The 9,167-nt window shown below is 59.4% G+C and overlaps 1 protein-coding gene across 2 annotated transcripts in view; it reads right to left on the reverse strand.

The window, feature by feature from the left end:
• KCNN1 (potassium calcium-activated channel subfamily N member 1) overlaps nt 1–8,385 on the reverse strand; it is a 32,196-nt gene extending 23,811 nt beyond the window's left edge. The window contains exons 1-2 of one of the 2 annotated variants that reach the window (XM_060006674.1): nt 8,251–8,385; nt 6,384–6,503 (exon numbers count right to left, since the gene is read on the reverse strand). Coding sequence is in view for 1 of the 2 variants with exons in the window: in XM_060006673.1 (XP_059862656.1) it covers nt 425–592 (168 nt within the window). In the remaining variant the exon portion in view is untranslated. Of the gene's footprint in view, nt 1–424; nt 624–6,383; nt 6,504–8,250 lie in introns of those variants that run through there. The other variant, XM_060006673.1, reaches the window with a different exon arrangement.
• Between the last annotated feature and the right edge of the window lie 782 nt (nt 8,386–9,167).

The following is a 9,167-nucleotide window of genomic DNA, read 5'->3' on the forward strand; positions in this document are numbered from 1 at the left end:
GCCCAAGCAGTGCACTGTGCTGTGTACCCAACCTCTGTCCAGGGAGAGCTGGGGGACCCGGCTTTCCGACCCCTGCCGTGCTGCCCCTAATGGCTGGATACAGGGGCCAGTGGTGAGGGTCTCCTTCCTCCCATTACCATGTCAGTCCTGGGTCACTGCCTCCACCCCGAGAGCTCCCCCACCGTATCTATGGAGTTTAGAGACTCACTGCTCTGCCCCCGCCGAAGTGAACCCAGTACCCTCCCCCTCCAGGATGGGGGTCCGTGAATCTTTACTCACTCGGGCAGTGCACATACACACATTCCCCCCGTCGCCGTATCCCCTGGGCTGCGGACCCCACGGAAACCCTCCTAGCCCCTGCCCCAAACCGCATCTCACTCCGGGACATGCCGCCCTGGGTGCCCCTGCCCATCCCACTCAGTACCTGCGGGACTCGTCTTGGGCAGGCGGACGAGGCTGGAGGGGAGAGGGTCCCGCGCGGCCGCGGACCCCCAGGCAGGGGCCGGGGACGGGGTCGCGGGCGGGGCGGGCAGCAGCGGGCGGGCGCGAGGCCCCGGGGCGGTGGGGCCGGGGGCGGTGGCAGCGTGCGCATCCCCCGCCGCCCTGCCCACGGGCCCGGCCGGGGGTCGAGCGCCCGCCCGGGCAGGGAGAGGAGGGGGCGGTGCGACGCCGGCGGCGCAGCCGATTGGCCGATCCCGGGTTGGCACCGCCCCCGGCGACCCCGCAAGCCCCGCCTCTATTTAAAGATCCCTCATTTCCCCGCTTCCCCCTTCGCTCCCCAGCGAGCTGCTGCTCCTCAAACTCACCCTTGCCCCGCGCCGTGGAGAGGACCTTAGCGAAGCGAAAACTCCCGACCTCGAAAGCCTTTGAGAACTAACCACTCCTTTATCAAAATCAGGTCCCCAAACTCCAGCCACCTCTCAACATTTGCGCGCCTGGGGGCTGATCACACCACGCACTTGCTGAGGGGACAACTTTGCAAAGTGACTGGACATCTCCCTCCTGAAATGACCTCATCAAAGTCCTCTCCGTGTGGGGGAGTCTTGGGGTGGGAAGCAGGATGTTGGCAAGTAGAAGATGCCTCGGAGTTGGGTATGGGGGCTTCCAGGGGTGGAGGGGGGTGCCTGCTGGGGCAAAGGTAATCTTCTTTGGAAGGAGAGAGCCCACTCAGACTTAGCCCCCTCCCCCAGTCCTAACTCCCCAAACCAATGCCAGGATGGCAGAACAGCAGGAGACTATTTTGGGGGTCCCGCAAATGGTGTCCCTTTCCCCTGGCACTGAGGATGGCCTTGGGCAACATTCATTCAATGTTAATGGCAGCTCAGAGGAGCCGTGGGGACTGGAAGGTGGGGAGCCCTTACCTCCTCCTTTTCCAGGCAGCCTCACTACCTCAGCCTCACCCTGTCCCCACCCTGTCACCTGGGTGACTGAGTCTGGCTCTGTCCTCCCCAGCCCAGGGGCTCCTGGGGGCAGCAGCTTCCCCCCATCTCTCTCCCAGCCCCCCATCTGTTTTATTCCTGGCCCTGAGCTTTGGACCAGGTCAGGAACATCTGATTGCTCATCACTGCCTGAGGGCAGCTGATCTGTTTTGTTTCTTCTGCGGTACCCAGAAAATAGCTGAGCTGAATGAATAAATGAGCGGACAGCTGCTTGGGCAGGGGGTAGTGTCCTGGGGCAGTGATGGTGGTGAGGCTGAGCACAGCCAGGTGATGGCCAGGGGTCAGCAGATGGGACTCCTGTTCCCTCCTCTCGAGAGCCTGTTCTTTAGCCCAGGCTGCCGGGGACACCCTGAAGAAGGCCTAGCCATGGTGACAGTGCACAGGTCTGTAATAGGTGGGAAGTAGAGGCCTGGGGACCACCCTGCTGTATCCACAGGGGCTCCAGGAGTGGGGTTGTGGGAACCCGAAAGGGATGCATTCTCAACCCTGCTCCAGCCTGCATCCCACTCATCCACTCACCAGCCCCCCATCCCAGGCCTCCTCAGACTCCCCTCAGCTCATTCCAGGCCTTTGCACTTGCTGTTCCCTTGCCTGAGCCACTGGGGGCTCTTTCTAAAGCACAACAGTGATGGAGCCACCCACATCTCTCTCAGGGTCTGGCACACATCCCTGTGCCGCATGCAATGCCCTGTCCCCTGACAGCCTGAGCCTGCCCCCGTATGGGTTCCTGCCCCACGAGAAGCATGCTCACCGTGCCTACGGGTGTCCCTGCAGCATCTGATGCTTTCTGAATTCAAGTCCAACAGGTAAACATCCAGAAATTCACAAAAGCATCGGCCACAGCCCCCAGAGGCTTCTCCAGCCCTCCCACCCTGCCCAGGCCCTGTAGGCTCTGCATCCACCTTCTCTCCCTGGAAACATCCCTATTTCCCTTTTGGGCTCACCTGCCCTGAGGAATCAGGGACCTTCTTCAAGGAGCTGACAGTCAATCTGGTGACCGTCTCCTCCTGCCCAAGTTGGCCATGCTATCTGCTTGAATCTCACCCCTCTGAGACAAGGCTGGCATTGGTGGACAAAGGTAGGGGGTGGATGAAAGTGAAGCTCTGGGTGGGATATACCCGAGTCTCCATTCTAGACAGCCTCTCAACAGCCTACAGCCGGCTGGAAGGGACCTGAGGAACATGCAAATGAACTTCAGCTGGGAGGCCCTCAGGACTCAGCCCCAGAAAATGACCTACAGACTGGTGAGGGGGTGGAGGCTAAACACAGAGCCCCTCCTCCAGGGGCCCAAGGGCTGGGCCACAAGTTCAGGGCAGTTGCCATGGGTCTGGGTGCAGGAGACCTGGGAGAACCTCCCAGGAACTGAAGGACCCAGAGGCAGTGGCCTGAGGAGGGGCAGACTGGCCACCTCCCCCCTCACCCCCAAGCTGCCCATTCACAGAAATCTCAGACCCATCCTGGGTCTAACCAATGACTGCCTGGAAGGAGGCAGGACCCTGAGTCCCCTGTGAGTGTGGGGATAGCAGAGTGGGGAAGGTATTCACTCACTCTCTCATTCATTCATTCATTCATTCATCCACCCATTCATTCACATACCCACTGAGCTCCTTCTCTAAGTCTGGCGCTGGGGATGCAGAGTCTGAGACAGATACAAACCTGCTCCTCTTTGAGCTGATCTTCTAGAGAAAGGGAACAAACCTCTCCACGTAAAGGACTACTAAGGCTTCCACACAAAAGCATTGGAAAAGGATCCCATGAAGTTGAGAAAAATAGGAATGGGGATGGGGAGCCTTTAACTACAGTGGTCAGGGAAGGCCTCTCGGAAAAGAGAACATTTGAAAGGGGCCAAGGGGCCACCCCGGAAGAGCTGGAAAAGGGTACACCTGGCAGAGGGCACTGCAAGGGCAAAGGTACTGAGGTGAGACAGAGGAGGGTGTGCTGGAGGAAGAGAAGGGAGACCAGTGGGGCTGGAGAGAAGGAGTAAACAGGGTGGGGCGAGTCCCAGAGGCGGGCAGGGGTCCCACTCACAGGACTGTGTGCAGGAGGGCTCTGAGCAGAGCAGAACTCCTGGAGGGTTAAGCCCCCTAGTGTCCTGTGAACTATGAGGGCAGGAAGGGGACAGGAAGGTCGGGGGGGGGGCGGGGGCAGCTGGGGCGGGCATCACAGAGGGCTTGTTCCTGGGTTCTCCAGTACAGGGACCTGGAGAAGCTTCATTTATTCTATCGGCATTTATTGAGCACCTCCTGTAGGCAGGGTTTGCACCCCAAGCGGGGGATACTTGTGGACAAAGTCACACAAAATCCCCCAAACTCACGGTTTCGGGCCAGTGGGCAAGATAAGACCTTGAATCAATAAATATATACAACTGGCCCTTGCAGATGGTTCACAGCGGAAATGAGGCCAGGGAGGGGTGGAAAGGGACTGTGCCTGGCATCCCCTGGTCCTCGCCGCGGGCAGCCCAGTGAGGAGCCCTCAGTCCCTACTCTGAAGGAGGAGGTGGCAGCCTGGGGGTGACACGCAGGCAGGGAATCGGCTTTGTCATTAGCACGGAGTTCCCGCAAGCAGCCGAGGTCTGGGAGACCCTGCCACATCCACCAGGGGACCTGCCCTGGGGCTGTCTTGTTCATTCAGCTGGCAGCGGCGTCGCTGCTCCAGACACTTAACTTCTCCTCCCTCCCTCCTCACTCTCGATCTGGAAGGCTCCAGACTAACTCTTCCCCCCCAGAGTCCCCCACATCCAATGGGACCCCAGGCCTGTCCACCTAAATTCGCTCCAGGCCACCCCTCTGTCCCCATCCCTACAGCCCCTGCCTTGGCGTAAGCCCTGGGGCAAAGGCTCGATCGTCAAGCAGAGCACTCTGCTGCATGGCTGTTCTGCTTTGAACAGTATCTCTCCCAGATTCCAGTTCATCCAGGACCTCAGAATGTGACCTTATTTCGCCACGTTATTGGTCTTTGAAAGATGTAGTTAAATTAAGGTGAGGTCATACTGGATTAGGGTGGGTGCTAATCCGATGACTGGTGTTCTTACAAGAAGACCACATGAGAAGACACAGACACACACACAGGGCAGAAGACCACGTGAAGACAGAGGCAGAGACTGGAGTGATGCAGCCACAATCCAAGGAACATCTGGTGCCACCAGAGGCTGGAAGAGGCTTCTCCCAGAGCCTTCAGAGGGAGTGTGGCCCCACCAACACCTGGATTTCAGACTGCTGGCCTCCGAAATGTGAGAGAATGTATTCCTGCTGTCTTAAGCCACCCAGGTTGTAGTCATTTATTACAGCAGCCCCTGGAAACTCATACAGTGGTCATGGACAACAGACTGTCCCTCTCTGAGCCTCAGTTTCCTCAGCAGGGCAACGAGGACCCTCCAAGGGCAGGGGGAGGGGCCAGGGAGCTAATCCCCATTAAACGTGCCAGGCATACTGTGATGGCTGACTGGATGCTCCCAGTTGCTACTGGCCTGATCATGACCTGGACCATTTCAAAAGCTCCTTCCTGACCGCTCGGGCTCCAGTCCAGTCTCTGCTAGGCCCCCACAGGGATCTTTCCTTGCTAAAATATGATCATGTTGCTGCTAATTCCTAGTGCTCAGTGGCTCCCCGTGGCCTGCACGGCATCTGTATGGATAGATCCCTGGCATGGCTCCAATTGGCCACTGGCAAACTCCTATTCACCCTTCAAGACCCAGCTCAAAGAGCAAGAACACCTCCTCCAGGATGCCTTCCTAGATTTCCCCAGGCACAGTGAATCCCTCCTTCCCTCCCCATGGTCCCTCAGCATGAGGCAGAAACCTGGCCACAAACAGTTCATCCTCCATGGCCAGCTCAGTCCCAGAATCTGCCCACTCTTCTGTATCCCTGAGACCCCACCCTGGTCCTGGCCCAGCTGACTACTCAGATGCCCTTTTGGCCTCCCCTCTGGCCTTCTGTCACTTCCACTCCTGCCCCCAATAGTCCCTGTTCTCCACGGAAGCCACAGGGGCTTTTGAGAATCATAAATCAGACTATGTCTCTCCCCTGCTCACACACCCTCCATGGCTCCCCAGTGTTTTGCATTCCACTCCTTCACCTCAGCCCCTTCCTGCAGACACCCCTACCCTCACTTTCCTCCTTGCTCATTCTGTTCCAGCCACACCAGCCTCCTCACTGTTCCTCAGACATGCCAAGCTTCTTTCCACCTCAGGACCTTTGCACATGCTGTTCCCTCTGCCTGGTATGTCGCTCTCCCAGCTCTTGCCTGGCTGGCTACTCCTCCTCTTTCAGGTCTTAGCTCATGGTCAGCTCCCTGGAGAGGTCCCTCTGCCCAGCTACAGGAGCCTCCCCTATGCCCCGGTCATTCTCTAATACATCTCCATGTTTTATTTTCCTCCCAGCACATATCACAAGGGCATATTTGGCCCTGCCTCAGTCCTTGCTGTGTTCCCAGTGCCCAGTCCCGGGCCCGGCATACCATAACTGCTTAGTCTTTGTTGCTTGACTAAATGATCCCACACATCTGGGACTGACACTTCTGTCCTCTTCACATAGGCAGCTCACTGCCGACGCCAGAATGTCCATCAACATTTGCCGGAGAAAGAAGCAGCAAAGGAGCTGCTCCCCAAGGGTTGTCCCCAGGAAGTGAGGCCACGGGATCTGGGGTGGGGACCGTGGGGGTTAGGGTCCCTCCAACCCAGTTCAACTCCCTCCTTCTGGCTGTGTGACTCTGGGTGGATCACCGAGCCTCTCTGAGCAGGTTCCCCACCACCAGTGATCAAAGAAAGTGGACAGTGATTCTCCAGGGGGCTCTAGAATGCATAGTCATAATAATAATAATTATTATTAAATTATTAGTATTGTTTCAAAGGTTGGCACTTTTTTCTTACATCACCAGTTTTTCTATCCAACTCCTGGCCCCCTGCCCCCGACCCCCAAATGTGACCTGAGTTTGCGATTCACTCACCCTCCCTCGGGTGCAGGGGTCTTCCTGATGAGGCACCACCAAACGGCCTGTCCCCTTCAGTCCCGCTGGGCTACCACTTGGCTGGCAGGGGGTTGTGGCCGCTTTTCTTTCCCCCTTGACCTGTAAGGACCAGACATGGGTTGTGGGGTGGAGCAGGGCCCCAGGAGGGCAGGGGACGGACAGCTCCCAGACGGCCATGGTCTTTAGAACAGATCTACACTCTGACAAGCTGGGTTACCTTGTAAGTTTTAGGGAAACTCAGGATCAGTGGCGTTGTCTGTCCAGTGGAGCCCTGTTTCCTCCCACATGCCCCTTGATGAACCCCGGCTGATACATTCCCCCCAGGCCCCCTCCCTGGAGGCCCCCCTCCTTCCCCTGACACTGAACGCTCTATCTGCCTTTCCTCATGCAGCTCCCTGTCTTCTTCCTCTCCCCCCCTCGCCCCCACCAATTCCTTCACCACAGGGAGAGCTGGGTGGGTGAGGCTAAGAGGGGCTGGTGTGAGGATAAAGGAGTCAGGAACCTCTGGCTTGCCTGGCTCTATTCTTGGCCGCCCCTAAGTCCTCCCCTTTCTGCAGCTGCCCTGGGAACTGTAGCTCCCTCACAGTATTCGCTGTCTATACAGGGCTGTCTCCAGAATCCCCATATGACCACAGTGCCCGTCTTGCCCTGGAGGAGAGGGCAGAAGGGGACACAGGGCAGCCCCATGGTGCAGAGGGGTGGGGGAGACCCCAGAATGGGACTGAAGGGAAAACTCAGCTGGCTGTGAACATCACAGCTGTCCTTTCTTTTGCCAGCGTCTGGGGTGGGAGCCAATGGCCGCCTGCATGGCTCAGGGGCTGCCTGTTCTAGCCAGGGGGACTTTGGAGTTGACTCTGGCCCTGGTAGGGCAGGGGGATGGTAGAAGGTCAACCAGCAGATGGGTGAATCAGACTGGACATTATTCTACAGGCTCACGATGCTCGGCCTGCCCATCTGGAATCCCCCCCACGTCCCAGGGATTTCCTTCAAGGTCTTGGGCTGGCTTGGGGAGAGGGGCTAGGGGGCACGAGGGACCTCGGAGCCAAAAGGAGGGAGCCAGGTGGTGGTGGTGGGGCTTCCCCATTCACTCCTGTCTGGGCCTCTAGCAGGGCGGAGAGACTTGGGGAGAGTGAGAGAAACCCTCCTCCAGTTCCAGGGTCCCCAGACAGGGCCCTCACACCTGTGGTTAAATGCAGGGAGCGGAGGACCCTAGAGCTGACACCATCCGCTGGGTTCTGAGGTTAGTGAGCCACAAACCCGGCTCTGCTCCTGCCCAGCTGCATGACCTTGGCTAAGTGCTAACCCTCCCTGGGCCTCTCTCCCTGTCAATGGGGGTGGGGGTAGGAGAAGAAGCTTAGGGAAGAGAGAAGAGCGTGAGCTCCAAAGGGCAGGCGCTCAAACGCACAGTAGGCTGGCAGGAGGGGGTTCCCTTCCACTCTGCAGCAAGGCCGGCCGGGGGAATCCCTGCCACACACTGGGAGAGAAAGGCCTGGGGGAGAGGGGGAGGTAATGGGGAGGGGCAGTGGGACCAGTCCTCCCCCCACCACACACACACACACGGAGGGCGGCGCGGGAGGGTGCCCATGTCTCCACCCTCTCCTCCGTGGGAGGATGTCTCCGCATCCCAAATTCCGGGAGCCAGAGCCCCCTTCTCCAGGGGTTGGGGGCCCTGGAGCTGACTCGGGGCTTGGTGTTGGGGGAGAATGGAAGGGGTTTCCTTCCCTCCCGCAGCTCCCCCTTTGAATTCCCCGACTCGGGCAAACCCAGACCTATACTCCCACCGAGGAGAAGGGGAGCGCCGCTGAGACCTCCACCCTGTAAACCCACCCCCCTACTGCCTACTCACCGGCCGGAGTCGGCCGCAGCAGCTGGAGCCCCCGCGCCTGGCCCGAGCGCGAAGACAAGTGCACCGCCGGGCAAGGGCGTGTGAGCCGGGAGGGTGTGCGCGCGCCGCCGCAGAGCTGACCCCCTCCCCGCCGTTCTGGGCCCCGCCCTGCCGCCCGGGGAGGGGGCGCCGACCGCGCAGAGGGAGAGGCAGCCGGAGGCTGCCACCGCGCGACCCCCTCCCCCGCCACGCTGCTCTAGAAGTGGGGGGCGGGAATCCCCGTTCTGGTCTCGCGCAAGCCCCCTCCTCGCAGGGGCGTGCCAGCAAATCTCCTAGGATGCTCAAAGAGCCGGGAGGACCCTCTGCCGCCGCTACCCCGCGGCGCTCATTTCATAGATGGGGAAACTGAGACCCAGACTGGGGGAGCCTCTGGCCAAGGCCCAGAGACCCAGCAGCACAGAATACGGCTGCCCCCTCACTCTGGGGGCCTCTCCCGGGGTCCGGGGAAGGAGCAGAGGCCAGGGAGACAGAAGAAGGCAATTAACCTCCCCCCACACACATACCCTGAATGGGCCTGGAGTTACAGGGGGAACCCGGGGGTTTCGAGCAGCTGGTGATATTGCCCGGACTGGAAGGTCCCAGTGAGGGAGGAGGGACCCGGGGTGGTCAGAAAACAAACCACAGAAAACTTCTCCGTGTTATTGTTGCATAGTGATATCCTGATATTCGCCCTCTTCCCGCACGATTCCGGGACCCCACCGAACATGAACCGCAGAGGCCTGGATGGCAGGGTTTGTGAAGGTCACTCTGCCAAATTAGAACAATGCGGCTCCCGAGGTCTGGGTCACTAGGGGATGGGACACTGAGTCTAGGGCTCAGCCCTCCAGTGACCTTGGCTCTGCCCAGGCCCCTCTCCGAGTCTATTTCTCGGAGTCTCT

The sequence above is a fragment of the Delphinus delphis genome, chromosome 3, assembly GCF_949987515.2.
Source record: "Delphinus delphis chromosome 3, mDelDel1.2, whole genome shotgun sequence".
Taxonomy (NCBI): Eukaryota; Metazoa; Chordata; class Mammalia; order Artiodactyla; family Delphinidae; genus Delphinus; species Delphinus delphis.